This window comes from Nanorana parkeri, unplaced genomic scaffold, assembly GCF_000935625.1.
Source record: "Nanorana parkeri isolate BGI_ZX_2015 unplaced genomic scaffold, ASM93562v1 scaffold63, whole genome shotgun sequence".
Lineage (NCBI taxonomy): Eukaryota > Metazoa > Chordata > Amphibia > Anura > Dicroglossidae > Nanorana > Nanorana parkeri.
The window spans coordinates 143,935-161,312 of NW_017306331.1; the positions used below are offsets into that span (position 1 = coordinate 143,935).

Genomic DNA, 17,378 nt, shown 5'->3' on the forward strand with positions numbered 1-17,378 from the left:
GCCATTTCAATTATTATTTCCTTTTCCTTTATGTTAGGGGGGCATAACATTGTACCTCTAGATATTAGCAGCTTAGACACGTGAGCTGTCCAACCAGGTCTCTGATACTCCCACAAACTCAAAAATCCTTAAGGAATAAGATGTTAGTGCTTTCATTTTGTTTGTATACATACCTTTTTAAAAAGTTTTAATAAAAAAAAAAAAAATGGACCCAAACCATTATAGTTTCTCTTTAAAAAGAGGCAGGGGGCTCCAGTTTTTAATCTGGACACAGATGTAGTGCACCAATCCACCTAACAATTTTTTGGTAATCCACTAAGGAACCTCCTTTGCTTACCTGTGTGTAATGCAGGAGAGGCGTACCCAAACACTGTAAGATCCTTGTTGTCTCTCATAAAGAAAGCCTGATAACAATGTCAGAATTAAAACGTTTTTTTTAAAACAGCTAATCAAGAATCAAACTCAATTTAAAAGTATACCACAAGCAGAAAGGAAGATGCACAGAACAGACTTCAGGAAGCAGACCCTCCTATGTCAATGAGAGGTGTTCTCTGTTATCCAGAGTTGGTTGGATCAGCAAATATCGCTATATACACACACATAAAATACACACACACACACAAAATACACACACACACAGTGTGTGTGTGCGCGCATTATATATATATATGTGACTTAGCGTGGGGGGATGCATTGTCTTTGGCTTGGTTTTTTTTTTTCCATCAGTAAAATAGCTGCAGGTCATAGCTTCAAGTCAGACTGCAGAATATTCCTCTACTTTCCAACTGGCTCAGGAAAAGAACACTTGGGAACGGTCTAGCTGTTCAAACTGCCTGGAAAAATGAGGAGGTCTGGAGGTTGTTTCATGTATGTTGCTGCCGTGCATCCATCACACTTGAGCTAAATAAATTATGTTTTACATTATCCCTCCCCTTTCATATACCTAGAATATTTATAAGTCATTTTGTGATAAAACTGGTGGCAAGCATATTTGCACAGAGCAAAATGCAACAAAAGAACCTAAATGTGTATAATGAATAAAAGAAAAGTCACAACAAAAGAATGTATCTACATGGCAGGACAACAGACAAGATGATGTATTTCTTGGAACTTAATGAGTCCACTGTTTTCAGCATTACAATGCAGAGGAAAGGAGAAGCAATAGCAGCTTCCTTCCATCAGTCTTGGAGAAGAGGATGGTCATGACCGGAAACAATCTTATTGCACCAGAATGGACTGAGCTGCTGAAACTTACTGTATATGGAATACAATACAAAAATACTGCAGATAGGAGAAATGTAAGCTGCCTGGAACTGTGATGTTAAAAGGTATACAGCACCAGAAGGACAGACCCAACATATTAGCCCTGTCCAGCTTCTGACAGTATGGGACTTTTTAAAAACCAACTTACATTGGCCATTTAAATAGGCCTATGGCACCTTTATTCCTCAAACCAGCCTTCCCGCCAGGGTTATGGGGACAACATTTTCAAAAGGTAAATAAAGAAAACATTTGTGAACACTTGGTTCTGTTAACCTCCCTGGCGGTAATCCCGAGTGTGGCTCGGGGTTAATTTTCAGTACCAAAAGCGATAACCCCGAGCCACACTCGGGATTACACAGCGTGTTACTTACATGTCCAGGATCCCCGCTGTGCCCTCCAGCCGTTGTCGCTAGAGCTGCAACAGTTAATCGATTAAGTCGATTAAAATCGACGATTGAAAACGTTACCAACGTTTTCGATCGTCGATTCGTCGGCTATCAATTGATTTCCCTGTTCGGGGCTCTACACGCGGCCTGAAGCACAGGTCACACGCTGCTCACGTCCCGCTGCGCCCGCCGTGCCCACAGGACGCGTAAGACACGCCCACCGCACGCTGCTCCCGCCGTGCCCACAGGACGCATAAGCCACGCCCACCGCTGAAGCCGCGCACGACACTTCTCTCCTCCGTGAACTCCCTCACTCGCCGCTGGTACTGGTGAGGTGTCGTTTACATTAGATTACATTAGATTACACCCAATCTGGCAAAATCAGGTCTACTGAAACAGAACACTGTTCCGTTTGTTTCTCCAAACCTGGCCAGGGCCGTTGGCAACCAGATATAAACCTAATGGTGTTCACAGGGCAACGTGTGCATGGTCTTACTGCACTGCATCTAATTAAGCAGATGTCTTCTTGTGATAGTCTAAGCCTTCACTGGGCTTCCAGTGAGCATGATAAGTGCTTCTGAAGTTCTGATAAAGGGAATATTCCAATCAGCCAGTGTATGACCATACAATTTTCATCATTGTCCCTTGTTTCTCTACTATAAAACAAATAAAATGGGCAGCCATCTATGTATCTATCAAAACTGTAGCAAACAAAATCTAGAGCAGATTTGCACTGCAACCAATCAGCTTCTCTGTCTCATTTTCAAATCTTACATGAGCAAACTGAAGAGAGAAGCTGAATGCTTGCCATGGGCAACTGCTCCATATTTTGTCTACTCCATTTTTGATAAATTCCCCCCACACTGTTTTGGGATGTGTATTAAGTGAGTAATTGTCACTTGCTTTGCAGTACAAATACAAACTGTTGATTAGATTTATATACAAAATGCTGGGATTTGTTGTTCCTCTGTGGCTGGTGGTAGTCTGCATTGTGCCGCTGTATAATGTATTGCTGGGATTTGTTGTTCCTCTATGGCTGGTGGTATTCTCATCTGCATTGTGCCGCTGTATAATGTATTGCTGGGATTTGTTGTTCCTCTATGGCTGGTGGTATTCTCATCTGCATTGTGCCGCTGTATAATGTATTGCTGGGATTTGTTGTTCCTCTATGGCTGGTGGTATTCTCATCTGCATTGTGCCGCTGTATAATGTATTGCTGGGATTTGTTGTTCCTCTATGGCTGGTGGTATTCTCATCTGCATTGTGTCGCTGTATAATGTATTGCTGGGATTTGTTGTTCCTCTATGGCTGGTATTCTGCATTGTGACGCTGTATAATTTTACACTTTACATTTCACTATATTGCACGCCACACTTTTTTGTTTGTACTTCCAGCTGCAAAAAAACGCATTATAAAAATGTCACAAGCAGCACAAGTGTGCGAACCAAGTCCTCAAAGGCATGGGAGCATTTTATGCTAAATTCTATAAAAAAAGGTTGTCGCCTGCAAAATTTGCAAACAGGAGCTTGCGTGGCATGGAAGCACCACAGTGATGCATGAGCACATGAAAAGGAAACACGTGGGCTTCGCAGAGGAGGGTGAAACATCGTCATCACAGTAAGTTACATCAAATGATACACTGACTGACCGAGTTGCACAGAAGTAGCTTTTTCTGCATACTAACATATTTTTTTAATTTCAGAAAGAAACAGCGCACCATGACAGAGTTTGCGCATCGAATTACCGTGTGCACTCCAAAACAAGCAGCAGTGATAACAGATTCGATTCTGCAAATGATTGTTGCCGACATGCGGCCAATTTCCATGGTTGAAGATGACGGATTTAAAAACCTAATCGGTGTACTAAACCCTGGATATATGATTCCCTCAAGGACTCATTTCACCAAACTAGTGGAGAGGAAGTACCAGGAGGCAGTTCAAAAAGTAAAGAATGCCATCGGTGCTAATGAAAGCAGAATTGCATTGACTGCGGACATATGGACAAGCATCGCGACCGAGGCTTACCTTGGCATTACATGCCACTACATAGCAGACGACTGGAAGATGACTTCTATCTGCCTCACTACCATGCCTCTGGAAGACAGACATACAGCCACAAACATTGCAGAATGGTTGAAGGAGGTGGCTGCAAAATTTGAAATTCCAGCTCAAAAAATAATTGCCATTGTGCATGACAACGGTGCAAATATTGTGGCTGCTGCGAATATTCTGAAAGACCAGCATGGGTGGAGCAGTATCCGCTGCACTGGCCACACGTTGCAGCTGGTGATCGGTGCTGCATTAAAGAATTCTGTAATTGAGAGAGCTGTTAGAGTACTAAACCCTGGATATACGATTCCCTCAAGGACTCATTTCACCAAACTAGTGGAGAGGAAGTACCAGTAGGCAGTTCAAAAAGTAAAGAATGCCATCGGTGCTAAGGAAAGCAGAATTGCATTGACTGCGGACATATGGACAAGCATCGTGACCGAGGCTTACCTTGGCATTACATGCCACTACATAGCAGACGACTGGAAGATGACTTCTATCTGCCTCACAAACAAATTAAATGATGGATTATGAATTATTATGGATATGTATAGAGGCAGCTAAAGGCTTTGTTTCTACCACATACAATATCTCAACCTCTTCCACTTCAAAGTTGTTCTACATGACCCTCTGGGAGCTGGAACTGGGGAAAGAAATAGAATTAGAAGTAGAATTTTCAGAACAACCAAGCTTGTCAAGTTTTGATGTGCTGTGTTTTATTTAACACTATGCCAGGGCATCCCATCAACCTCATCACATCAACTCAGTAACACAAATACATCTACACAAACCTCATTGGCAAGATTACCAAACAGACCCATTTCACATTTAAAATGAAAGATCTAAACAATAAAAACCCAGAATAAATAAAACCTAAGCAAGATGGGAGATCCAATAAAGATGTAAAAGTAAAAAAAAAAAAATTGCAACCAAAATCTAAATCGTGGAGCGGTGCCCCCCAGGACATGTGCCATGCCGTGGATATGCCGCTGCTACTTTGAAAATCCAGCGTCTTGGCAAAGCCTCATCCATTGCAAATCACCACCTTCACAAGAACCAGTCACTCAAAACCAGGAAACCAGACAAAAAAGAACATATCTCCCCCATAGACATCTCAAAAGATTTGTAAAACATTGGCTTGTCATATTAAGGTGGTACTCTGGGTGACGCAAAAATGTTCTGCTATCACAATTCTCCTAGACCTATGGGAATAGCATGAGGTTGAACAATTCATACATGTACTAAAATTATGTTGGTAGTATTAATTAATAAAATGACTGTTAGGAAAATTCTGTGAACATTAATGATTGAGCTTGCTTGATTTTCATTTAACTTTACAGTATCTGCAGTTTGTTTACTCCACATCCAAAAGTAAAGTCCCTAAAGTCTGAGCTTTTCTACCCTGAACTGGTGACCCGCATGTAAAACTCTCAATGACCGTATTAAATCGCTTCAAAAAACCAGTAGCATATGTGGGTTTATATTCCCTAGTCCCTTTAGTGTTCACTCCTCTCCAGTAGTGATGAGCTCGGGCGTGTTCGCAAGCGCCTCGTGCCGAGCCCGCCAGGAAGCCGTCAGCGTGCAGGGCCAATCACAGGCACTGAGCCATTTTCCGATCTCTGCAGCTGTGGACCGGGAACATGTCTCAGTGCCTGTGATTGGCCCTGCATGCTGACGACTTAAATGTTTTTAAATTGTAGTCCCCTACATTTCAAAACTGATTTTGTCAGAGCAGTTCCTCAAGGCCCTGGTAAGTACCACAGGTACCACTTTATTTGTAATCAGTTGCCATCCACTACACGCAACTAAAGTAGAATTACCACTACAGTTTTCTAAAAGGTGGAGGTATACAGGTGAAACTCGAATAATTAGAATATCGTGCAAAGTTCATTTATTTCACTAATGCAACTTAAAAGGTGAAACTAATATATTATATGAGATAGACTCACAGATTTTAGTGAATAATGAATTCAAATGAATATCTAGTGAATAATGAATTAAAATGATTATCATTCACATAATACACAATCAAGATGAAAAATGAACCCTGAAACACAAAGTCAAGAAGGTGGCCATATCAACAGATATAGCCACTGAATGGATTTCAACCTGCAACGAAGTAGAGCTCCTGCCACCAACCCGTATACAGGTTGGCAAAGGAGGGGAAGATTTAGTTGCATCTCTAAGCAAGCCTGCTATATATACAACCAAAGGCTGGAGGAAGGCATCTACCCTTGGAGACACACACAAACACACAAAAAAAAAACGCAAATTAGTTTTAGGTTTCACTTTAAATCAGGGCTGGACAAATTCCAGGAGCCAGCAGCCAATGCTCCCTAAAAACAGCTGTCACCTAACTTCTGGGGTTTATGCTTGTTGTCAGAGGAGCTGCCTTCTGGATGGGACAGACTGGCTCCTGAATTAATATGTCCACCCCTGTTTTAAAGTACCTAAACCAAAGAACAAGAAATTTAATATTGGAGCTTACCTTTGTTTTTACCTGGTGATCTTACAAGTAACTAGGACCGCAACAACTAAATCAATTATGCCGCCGCTCTGCTCCTCCCCCACTGGTGCTGGCTGCTGCAGTCTGTGTCCCTTTCAATCCCCCGCCTGCATTGGCAGAGGCAGTGGGGACACAGACCACTGCAGCCGGCACCAGTGGGGAGAAGACATTACGGTGACTCTGCAATCCCCCAGTGCCCATCATGCCCCACCGCGTACCTCCACTGCTGCCCCATTCCTCCTCCGCTGCCCGCCCCGTTTCCTTCTCTGCTCCCCCTCTTCTGCCAGTGTTTTATCAATCCCTCAGACTCAAGTCCGAGGGATTGATCGAAACACAGGCGCCAAATCTCCCATCAGCGGATGGCAACAATAGCCAGCCTGCTATTGGATATTTTAAATTGCAATAGCAGGGTGGCTATTGCACCCGCCTACTGCCTGCTGTCAATCAGCAGGAGGACCTGAAGGAAAACTTTCTCCTTCAGTTTTCTCTTCTGCTGATTGACAGCAGGCAGTGGGCGGGTGCAATAGCCAGCCTGTTATTGCAATTTAAAAAAAACAATAACAGGCTGGCTATTGCTCCCAGCCACTGCATGCTGTGTTGACATTTAGCTGCCTCAGCAACTGAATCCAGTGAAGTGGAAAGGTGACACTAGGGGTCACCTTAAAGAGAACCTGTCACCTCCAATGTGCAATCACATAGGGGACTTATGAGCCTTCCCTCCTTGTGATAGCAATGAGGTAAAAAAAAATCTAATAAAATTAAACCCCCCCAAAAAGAAATTGAAAGTCCCCCAACCCTGCAAACGCACGTATACTAATGGAAACACAAGTCTGGTGCACCTACATAGAAAAATAATACAAATCGGCTAACTAATCGATGAAAATAATCGTTAGCTGCAGCCTTACCCGTAACACTTTGTGTCATAGGGTGACAACATTGGCTACTGTACCTATGGAGGAGCAGCGTTCTCAATCTAAGCGGTTTGCTCCTGAATAAGAGGCTGCTTGTTTCCTGTGATCTATAGAACACCCCCACTATGTTACGGGTAGTGAGGAGAGGAAGGTGTTCAGCAGATCACTGAGGGTAACTTGGGCAGGGCCGATAAGACACTTTGGTATTTCAGTGAAGCAGAGGAATGATGTCGTCAGATCACTGCAGGTTTTTTTTTTTTTGCACTTATGAAACAGGCACAAAAAACAAAACAATTTTCAATAGTATATTTAATAAACCAAAAGGGACCAAACAAGAGAAGTTTATTGACCGGGTTTACATAGGCAGCATCGTTTTTGCGCGTTTGTACGTGCGTTAGCAGCATGCGGTTATTTGTGCGTTTATGCGCGTTGTGCACATTTGTATGCGCATTTTAACGCACGTACATGAAGACACGCGTTTTGATTGGCAGCTCATCAACCATTGTGGGCAATGAAAGGATGAGTATATAAACGTGCAAAAACGCTCACGAAACTGTGCAACATGCTTCTGTTGCGCGTTTTTGGGCATTTCCAATTAAATCTATGGGGAGGAAAAGCGCTTTTAACAGCGCAAAGCAGCTCTTGTACCTTTTCAGGCGGTTTCCTGCTCAGGTGTGAACCAGGGCCATTGAAAATCATGGGATTTCTTGTGTTGGGCATTTTCAGGCGGTTTCCTGCTCAGGTGTGAACCAGGGCCATTGAAAATCATGGGATTTCTTGTGTTGGGCAGTTAAAAGCGCTTTTTGACCTGCTCAAAAACTCCTAGGTGTGAACCAGGGCTTATACATTAATAATAGAATCAAAATTGGAGGAGTTTAGCCGCAGCACAAAGCAGCATCACATGATCATATTTACACTACACACAGAGTCCATAGAGCGGTACAATTGCGGTACTAAGCCCTGGTTCACACACAGGCAGCATCGTTTTTGCGCGTTTGTACGTGCGTTAGCAGCATGCGGTTATTTGTGCGTTTATGCGCGTTGTGCACATTTGTATGCGCATTTTAACGCACGTACATGAAGACACGCGTTTTGATTGGCAGCTCATCAACCATTGTGGGCAATGAAAGGATGAGTATATAAACGTGCAAAAACGCTCACGAAACTGTGCAACATGCTTCTATTGCGCGTTTTTGGGCATTTCCAATTAAATCTATGGGGAGGAAAAGCGCTTTTAACAGCGCAAAGCAGCTCTTGTACCTTTTCAGGCGGTTTCCTGCTCAGGTGTGAACCAGGGCCATTGAAAATCATGGGATTTCTTGTGTTGGGCAGTTAAAAGCGCTTTTTGACCTGCTCAAAAACTCCTAGGTGTGAACCAGGGCTTATACATTAATAATAGAATCAAAATTGGAGGAGTTTAGCCGCAGCACAAAGCAGCATCACATGATCATATTTACACTACACACAGAGTCCATAGAGCGGTACAATTGTGTCAATGAATACAATCCGCAGAGTGAAACTGCCGCGCCCGTATTATTCATGACGGCTTGTGAAACCAGAAACTTGTAGAAACCAGGAAAGACACTGATACTCGATCACATAATCACTGAACTACACAACTCTTCCACAGGACAACTTGACAAAGACTTTAATGCAACCTCAGGTTTGTTTATATACCTGTAGGCTCAGCAGCCTCGGGATTCCCACCTTTATCCCAGGAAAAGACACAGAATTATGAAATCACATTTCCTATTGCTTTAAATAAAGTTCAGGTGACTACAGGTGTGATTTTTTATCTATTACAGGTTTACCAACAGGTAAGGGCCTGTACTTACAAGCTTTTTCTACAGAACGTCTGTTGGATACAAGTGTCAATATACACAGGGCCGGTGCTAGGATTCTTGCCTACACAGACAAGGTGCATTTTTGCGCCCCTCCCCAACCTTGTACTTGTCAAAATGCCCCGATGTTTGCGCTACCTGCAGCGCCCTCAGGCGGCCGCCTGACCTGCCTTGCGGTAGCGCCGGGCCTGAATATACACACGCAGTTTTGTCAGCACTGAACACGACCAAGGCACTACTGGGTGTGTATGAGGACCCAGACAAAACCCTACTGTAGATTAGTGACAAGTCACCTTTATCAGCTTGGTATCAAATTTTACTGGCTGATTATATACCCAACTACTCATTGTGATGAATACTAGGAAATTGGAAGTCTGGCATAGCCGAGGTTGACGTTTGTTCCAACCAGCAGCAGTGCTTCGGCTCCTTGCTAATTTGCATGGGCAACCAAGTGTTCAGGCCAGGTTCACACCTGGGCGATTCGTGACGACGCAGTCACGGAATTGCACACTACTGTCGATCGGGCTGGCGGTGCCATTATTTTCTAATGGCGCTCCAGTCGCCCCAGGAAGATTGCGTGGGATGCCGCCTGTGCAATCGCGCACAACCACAGTTTAAAGAACCACGTGTGCGCGCTTCGTCAAAAAAAAAAAAAAGGTACCCTTTTTCAGCGATTGCCGCTTAAATTTACCCCCCATTGAAATCAATGGGGGCCGGGCGGCAACCACTGTGTGCACCCGCACACGATCGCACAGTATCACCGAAGTCTGCACCAGCCCCAAAGGAGGTCAGCAAGTGGGTGGGATCCAAAGAGGATCTCGTTTTATCTACTAGCCGAGAACCTCCCCTATGCATAACACTTTGTTAGGGCGGTGACATCACATGGTAACCTCCTGTGGATTTTGCTGATGCAAGGGCATTCAATAAGCCAGCCTGCTGCAGTTGCCATCACAGATATCATTTAACATTTCAGTTATACCAAAGCCACTGCAAAACTCCTCTGAGCCAGGTAGGAGTACACACTTGAGCACTAATGAATTGTCAGGCATTATTTCATTAAAATGTCAGAGTGGTGATTGGTCAACCCATGACCCTTTCCATACTAAGCCACACTCAATTTTCCTACGCAGTGCCACGGCTGATGCTACCAACTGTCCTTATACTGTACACATGGGGAGAGAGTGCATGTGCTGTAATTTACGCAAAGCTCTTCTTGTCTGCGTTGGCTGAACAAAACCATGGGGGAGCAAACTAAAAAGGAAAATATTTGCTGCCCAGAAGGATTTAAAGGATGGAAGAGACTGGGTAAGTCTCTTCTGTCATGTAACTTCTAGCTGCCATTCAGCAAATTATTTTTTTTCTCAGATCACACACCCGGTATGCCAAGATAAAGTGACACCCGTGCGCATGCACAAGAGCTACGTCCTTGAGGCCTGATCAATCAAGTGGTCGAAGACTCTAAAACCCTGAAGATGAATGGGAGGAAAGTGAAAGTGCGATAAGGGGAGGTCGGGGGGGTTGGGGATTTACTAAAGTCGTCCATTTTGGGCAGTGCAAGTTCTAAAAAAAAAAACAACAGTCTGCCTATTGCCAATGCTCGAGGAGGTCTTTCAACTAATAGTGTAATTTCAGAGCCATCACTTTCTTCCTTTCCACTCCAGCCCCACTAGAGGGAGACATCAATCAGCTGTATGAATGGTTTTCTATGCTCAAACAGACAACGGAAGTCACAAATCGTTTTATTACCATATAAAGTCACAGAGAGGTACGCAAAGTAGTTTTTACTACAAACTGACACCCACATAGGAGTTTTATATGATTTTTACATAGTCGTAGTACATTCTTCCTCATTAAATCCCCTTTCCCGGGAATAAAAATACTGGCTTCGATAAACAGATACTTAAAAGTAATCTATTTCCATTGCTCAAGCTTGTAAACATAGTCATATCTTCAAAGAAAACTGCTCCATTCGTTGTTTCAACCAACTTTGCCAAAAAAAAAAGCCAGTAGAAGCAGATTAAAAAGTACTGTTGCCGATGAGCAAATGTAGACTTAAAAACTTAAAGCAGAACTCTGGGCAAAACCCTTGCAGTGGGGCTAAGCCCTCACCTCCATCTCTAGTCACTACCTTGGCACACTGATGTAGGTCTATTTTCCTGTCTATAGATAGCAGTGACAAGTGTCTGCACAAGAATCGCGAGGTGTCGGATGTGTGGGCTGTGTGAAAGTATACCTTCAACCTTGCTATACTAGCGACAAGATGGAAGAGAGATGGGGGATGAGGAATAACTGTAGCAGAGATTTTGTTCACTGATAAAACACTGATGAGAGGTTTACAATCTGTATATTTGAATATTTGGCAGCATTTTCAGTAAACACTGGAAAGGTAAATGGTTGCTTAAAGTAGATCTATGGCCTCCCGTTAGTCTCCTCCAAATGCCTGTTAATTGGTAAGCCCGCCAGCGAAGTCCACCTAATGCAGCTTCCTGTGATGGCGTGGCAACAATGGTGCACTGCTCAAGAATTAAGATCAGAGTTGCCACTCTTATGTAGGCTGTGCCATCTTGCACTGCAGTGGGGTGAGAAAATGTTACAGAAGGCATGGTTATCAGCATGATCCTGCTCACTGCTGCTCTCAGGCCTGTCGGTCAACACCTGCCCATACCTAGTCCTGCCCACTGCCTTTGGAAAGACAACACTGCTTCTGTTACTATAACCCTCCCACTGCATTGTCTGGGAGAGGAAGCCTGTGAATCACAAAGTAGTATTTGTCTCAGTCAGGGAGCGTTCTTGTTTACTTTAAGTGTATGCATCACATAGAAACTGCATGTAGGATTTGTGTAGACTGTCATACAGGAGCCTTTAAATGACACAGCCACTTTGCCTATCCAAATGACACAATAGTGTCTCTGGTTACTGGGGGACAGGTTGATGTCATTCACCTGGGTAAGCTCGGACACTGTCCAATACAAGGGTTTTACCCAGGGGGGGGACTCCTGCAGCAGAGGCAGCGAGGGAGTGTGAATGACTAGAGGGCTAGTAGCAGATAGTTACATTGCTCTAGATCAGTGGTTCTCAAGCTGTGTAACCTCAGGACCAACATTTGTCCTTGGTCTTTAAGTCGCGACCCAAGTCGCACCGCAATGGGACGCACGGCATTGCGGTACTGCACATTCCGGTGCGGGCAACTGAACTGTAGGCGGGAGGTGCGTTTGGGGTGCCATTCAAATAAATGGCAACGCAAAGCACCTCCCACACCAGAACACATACGGTAGTAGGTGCGATTGCATGGTACAGTGCGATAATCACATGGGACTGTTCGATTAACGCATTGACAAACACTGACAAACATACATAACCACAGACACAATTCTCACACACTCACAGACATTCTCAACCACACATACACACTACAAAAAAATGTTTAAGATCCACCCAGCCTCCCTACCTTACGAGAACTGGAGTGGACCCTCAGCCTGGGGTCCAGTGTGGGCTGCTGTGCTGCGACAGAGCTCCATCCATACATATAATGCTTACAGCTCCCTTGCATGCCCTGTAAAGGTGCGGGAGCCAGAATGTGATGTCATTCCAGTCCAGGTACGTCTACAGGACATGCAAGAGAGCTGTAAGCATCATATGTATGGAAGGAGCTCCCTCGCTACCATAGCCCCACCCCGAGCTGACACTCAGCACCGGGCAGCTTATTATGAATGGCTGCTCGGTGCGAGAACTGACAGTGCTGCGCTAGGGGGAGGCTGAGAAGCCTCTCACCTAGAAAAGTGGAAAGCACTCGGCGACCCGCTGAAAACGGGGCCGCGACCCACCAGTTGAGAACCAAGGCCCTAGATGGGTAAACTGACAGTGTCACGTAAAACAAATTCAGACTTGCAAATACACATTCATGTATAGCGAAGGCCGTATTTGCACCCTAGATTATTCAGTTTGTGGGTAATCGAAAAGAAATGTGAGAATCTGGTCTCTGCAGATCAAGGAAAATCTCATAGGTATCAAAGGCTGATTTTGTTAAATACTTGAGTACAGAATTGCTTAATTAATGAGTCACCATTGCCATTTTCTCTTCCCTACTCACAGAGAATTAGAAGGCCAACCCAGCTATAGTGCTTTCATCTAACATAAGTGCTGTAATCAGGACAAAGGGAACCAGTCGTAATCAGCTGTTTCACCTACACGGCTCAAAGAGAGGTCTAAAAGACCTACCCAAAGCCGAGATCAGATAATGCCGAGACATCCACCTTATAGAACACAGAGAACCTGCGAATAAAAGATCAGGTGGCAGCCTTGCAAATCTGGGAAACAGTGGACGCTGAAAAGCCCAAGAAGTTCGCAGATCTAGTAGAGTCAGCCTGACATGAAGTGGTGGAATCCGTTCCTTAAAGTAGTATTAAACTCTCAAACTTATTAGGTAATAAATCCAGATTAAAAAAAAATATACATTTCCCAGCAAAGTATGTCTTTACAATTTTCCCCAAGCACTTACAGTCATTATGTTTCAGAGCCACCTCTCTTAGCTCCGCTTCCCTGAACTTCCTTAGGAATACAAGATCACAAGGTACAGAGCAGTCTCTGGCAACTCTTTGTCTACTAGTTTGCAGAAGGGAAGGAGGGAGAAGTGAAAAGCGTGGAGCAAGGAATGGTTTGTTTTTGCCTGTGTGTTTATAGAGACACACACAGCTTACTGCCACACACAAGGGTGGCTCCATAGGAACCTGCAAGGGAAAAAGCCACCCTAAAACAGGATATCAGGTCCAGTGCTCACGGGTCCAGCTGATTTTGCAGGAGTCTAAAACTTTAATCATCAAAAAGCAGCATCCATTATTTCCCATCTGAAAAGCCTTCTGACTTTAAAATCACTTTTAGACGCAGGGACAGAGACAGAGTTCAATCTCACACTGCTAATCCATTCTGTGGGGAAAAAACTGCAGAAACAGGACCCAGAGATCTATACAACTAAAGAAGCTCCTGGTCCTCAGCCCCCTCGCTAACAGGGGGCTATTCACTAAAGGGTGAGGAGTTTGGAGAAGACAGGAGAAGTAAATAATCTAGGACAACATAGCTGAACTGAAAAAACTCTCCAATTCAGCTAATTTTCCAGTTCAGCTATGTTGTCCTAGATTGTTCACTTCTCCTGCCTTCTCCAAACTCTTCACCCTTCTGTGAGTAACCTTGTAAGTCTTCAGAGACGGTTCTAAGAGAAATACAAAGAATGCAATTGCTGTTGACCGTTAGAAAATGCTATCTGCCTGGGTGTCTGAGGCTTCCATGCTTAGGTCTTTGAGCTGCACCTAAATCAGTGAGTGAAATCATAACTCTAGAGCGACATACTTGCTCCCCGACTCAAAAATATTAGAGCCTTTGGATCAGCATGTCAGGCAAGATAATAGCAATTTAGCAAATGGCAGCTTCCATACTTCCTACAAGTAAAGGTTTTTTTTATTTTTTTTAGAATGTGCCTGCTGGGGGAAAAAAATCACCAGAATTGTCAGAAAAAAAAAAAAAAACAGAAAGAAAGATATACATCTTCCATATTAGACTCAGCATACATTTGCAATGTTAAAGTGGAAACAGCACCGACAGCTGCCTTATTACTGGTTATTATCCCAAATAGTGCTATAATCCCACAGATTAAGGACCTGGGACTATACATGGGACGATTGCATTCCTATACAAAAGTCTATGGACATGCAAAACCCACTCTAACCAGTCAAATGCAGGTCAGAAGATGCACTGCAGGTCAAATGCACCCGTCAATGAATTCTGAATGAACTCAGAATCATCTCATACTGATGTCAAATTGATGCCGTCGACACAAATTCAAAGCCTGTGGACACAGGCCTTAAAAGCGGACCTTTACGCTCCAAAATCAAATTCTACCAATGCATCCCTCTATGTATGATGATTAAAAACAACATAGACATGTCGGGTGAAAAATGCTGATTTTGAACTACTTACACTTGCAGAGCATTCACTTCTTGCTTTCAAAAGGGCAAAATAACTTAATTTTGGCAAACCAATGAACACTTGGATTACTTAGTCATCAGAAGAGCATTGCTGGGAAATATCATTCGCAATCTCACGAGATCTCAGGGAAAGGCATTTTCCTCCCCTGAGATGATGTGCATAGGTCACATGTCCAAGTCACATGTGCCAGAAATAAAGGAAGTAATAGGAAATCTAATAAAATGCCCTCAGTAAACATGGCCACTGTCAGAAGACTGGGGAAGAAGAGAGAAATAAGATATGCAAAGAATACAAAGCCGGCAATTATCTAGAAGTATGTGTTTGTAGATTGTCATTACTAAACATTTCTAAAGGTGTCTTTGCTGTTATTTTACAGATACGGGTAAAAGTCTGCTTTAAACAGCTTGAACGAATAGCCAAGCAACATTACAATCTACTTTTCAAAGATGTTTAATTACTGCACACCTAAAGCTTTATAACACCGCTGTTTGTAACTGGGTGTGACACTATACAGGCTAAAGAACAAGCCAAGTGTAATAAAACTAAGTACACCTTAAACAAAAGCCCCTGACGTGCTTTACGCTGATTGACATTTACAATGCCTCAAGTCAACATCATGGCAGACTTTGACCTCCTTCTTCCACTAACAAGCTTGAAAAAGCCTCACGGAATTTACACTTAAGAACAAACGTGTAGAAATCTACTTGACCCTGCCAGAGTAAGCTCACGCCACCCGTACTTCATTTCTGCTGCAGAAGGCCCAAACCACATCCTATTGGCTATGTACGTCAACCAACCATATTGTGGTGATATACATTATACCAGGGACAAGTCTTAGCCCTCGTTCACACCTGAACGCTTTGTAGCGCGTTCTACGCTCAACGAACGCTCTACAAAACACTCAAACATCTAAATCCCATTGTATTCAATGGGTCTGGTTCACACCTTGGCATATTTCAGCCCGTCCCTAACGCGCTACAAAACGGCCCATGCCTGAAAAGGTACATGTACTACTTTGGGCCGTTTTTGTTGCGCGTTCCCATTGGGATACAGCCAAGTAGCCCTCGGAAATGCGCGTTTGTCGCGCAATTTTTTTTTTACCGCGAATAGCGGTAAAAAAAACGTGCGACAACCGCGCATATGCAATACGCCTAGGTGTGAACCAGGCCTTACTGCAATTTATTAAAGGGCTTCAGTGTTTGCAAATACGGTTTGAAACAAAAGTTGTTGTTTTTTTATTAGGTCAACAGACACAAGGTTGGGAACACCCACTTTATTTTGAGCCGAGATTTCCCTTTTAGATTAAGATTACCCTTACCTCTCTTCAATTCGGTTCTTGTCCATAAGAGGCTGCTTGATCCACTGATTGACCAATCTTTGGCCTTGGGGAGTTTTGCATTTGTTTAAAAGACCAGCTAGAGATTGAGTGCCACTTGTGTCTTCAGCAGCCCCCTGCAAGAAAAGAAAAAACAACCAGAAAATGTGAAAAATAAAATGACACAAATATATTTCAGAAACTAAAGTATCTCACCCCTAAGCATCTGCGTTAGTATTTCAATAATGAAATGACAAAATGTTTGCCTTTTGGAACGAAATGTCAATGCCGCTGTACTCATTCCACCACCTAAGACCTGTACTTTTGGAATACCATATAAAGAGGTATGGCAATGTCCTACCAATATTCTGGCAATGTCCTACCAATATTCTGTTTTGAGAGAGATCTATCACTAACCTAGACCTTGAACCCCTCATCTAGTATTTTGATAAATTGAATACCTTTTGAAAAAAAAACATATACAAAAACAGAAATGACTCCAATAGGCCTGCAGCAAGAGGAGTCATTTTACACCTCTGCCCTGCCCATATGGTGCAGTTTATGTTGAACTGTGGTTAACCATTAAATGACTATTATAATAGGATTGTTGTACTCACCCTGAAAACCTATTCTTAGAGTCCATTGAGGGACACAAAAAAGACTTTAACCTACAGGAGGAGTGGGCACTGGCAAAAAAAAAAAAAACACTTCTCTCTCAATCTTCAAGAAACACTGGAAGACTTGGAAATTTGTGATGTTAAAAATAGGGCTGCAACAACTAATCGAGATAATCGATTGAAAAAGTTGTCAACTTTTTCAATCATCGTTTAATCGGAAACCGCTCCAAGCTTGCTCCTGTGCTGAACTACAATCTCAATGCAAACTAGCAGTTCCATCACTGGAGCCATTTTTAAAAATGTATTTTATTTTTTATCCGATTAATCGAACTTAATAATCGGCTAACTAATCGATGTTGAAAATAATCGTTAGCTGCAGCTCTAGTTAAAAAGCAGTCCAGCTGAGGGGTGGGTGACAGCAAACAAATGCTAGCAAGCTCACAAAAAACAACAGAAAACTAGGGAAGGTTGAAGCACAAACAGCTGCCTGAAGGACCTGAACCTGGCATCAC

At 43.3% G+C, this 17,378-nt stretch overlaps 1 protein-coding gene across 1 annotated transcript in view; it reads right to left on the reverse strand.

Annotated features, from left to right (window-relative positions):
- The window catches only part of MSH2 (mutS homolog 2), a 100,089-nt gene that overhangs the window by 72,071 nt on the left and 10,640 nt on the right, over positions 1 to 17,378 (reverse strand). The window contains exon 6 of the mRNA XM_018576307.1: positions 16,253 to 16,386. Coding sequence (XP_018431809.1) covers positions 16,253 to 16,386 — 134 coding nt within the window. The remainder of the gene's footprint in view (positions 1 to 16,252; positions 16,387 to 17,378) is intronic.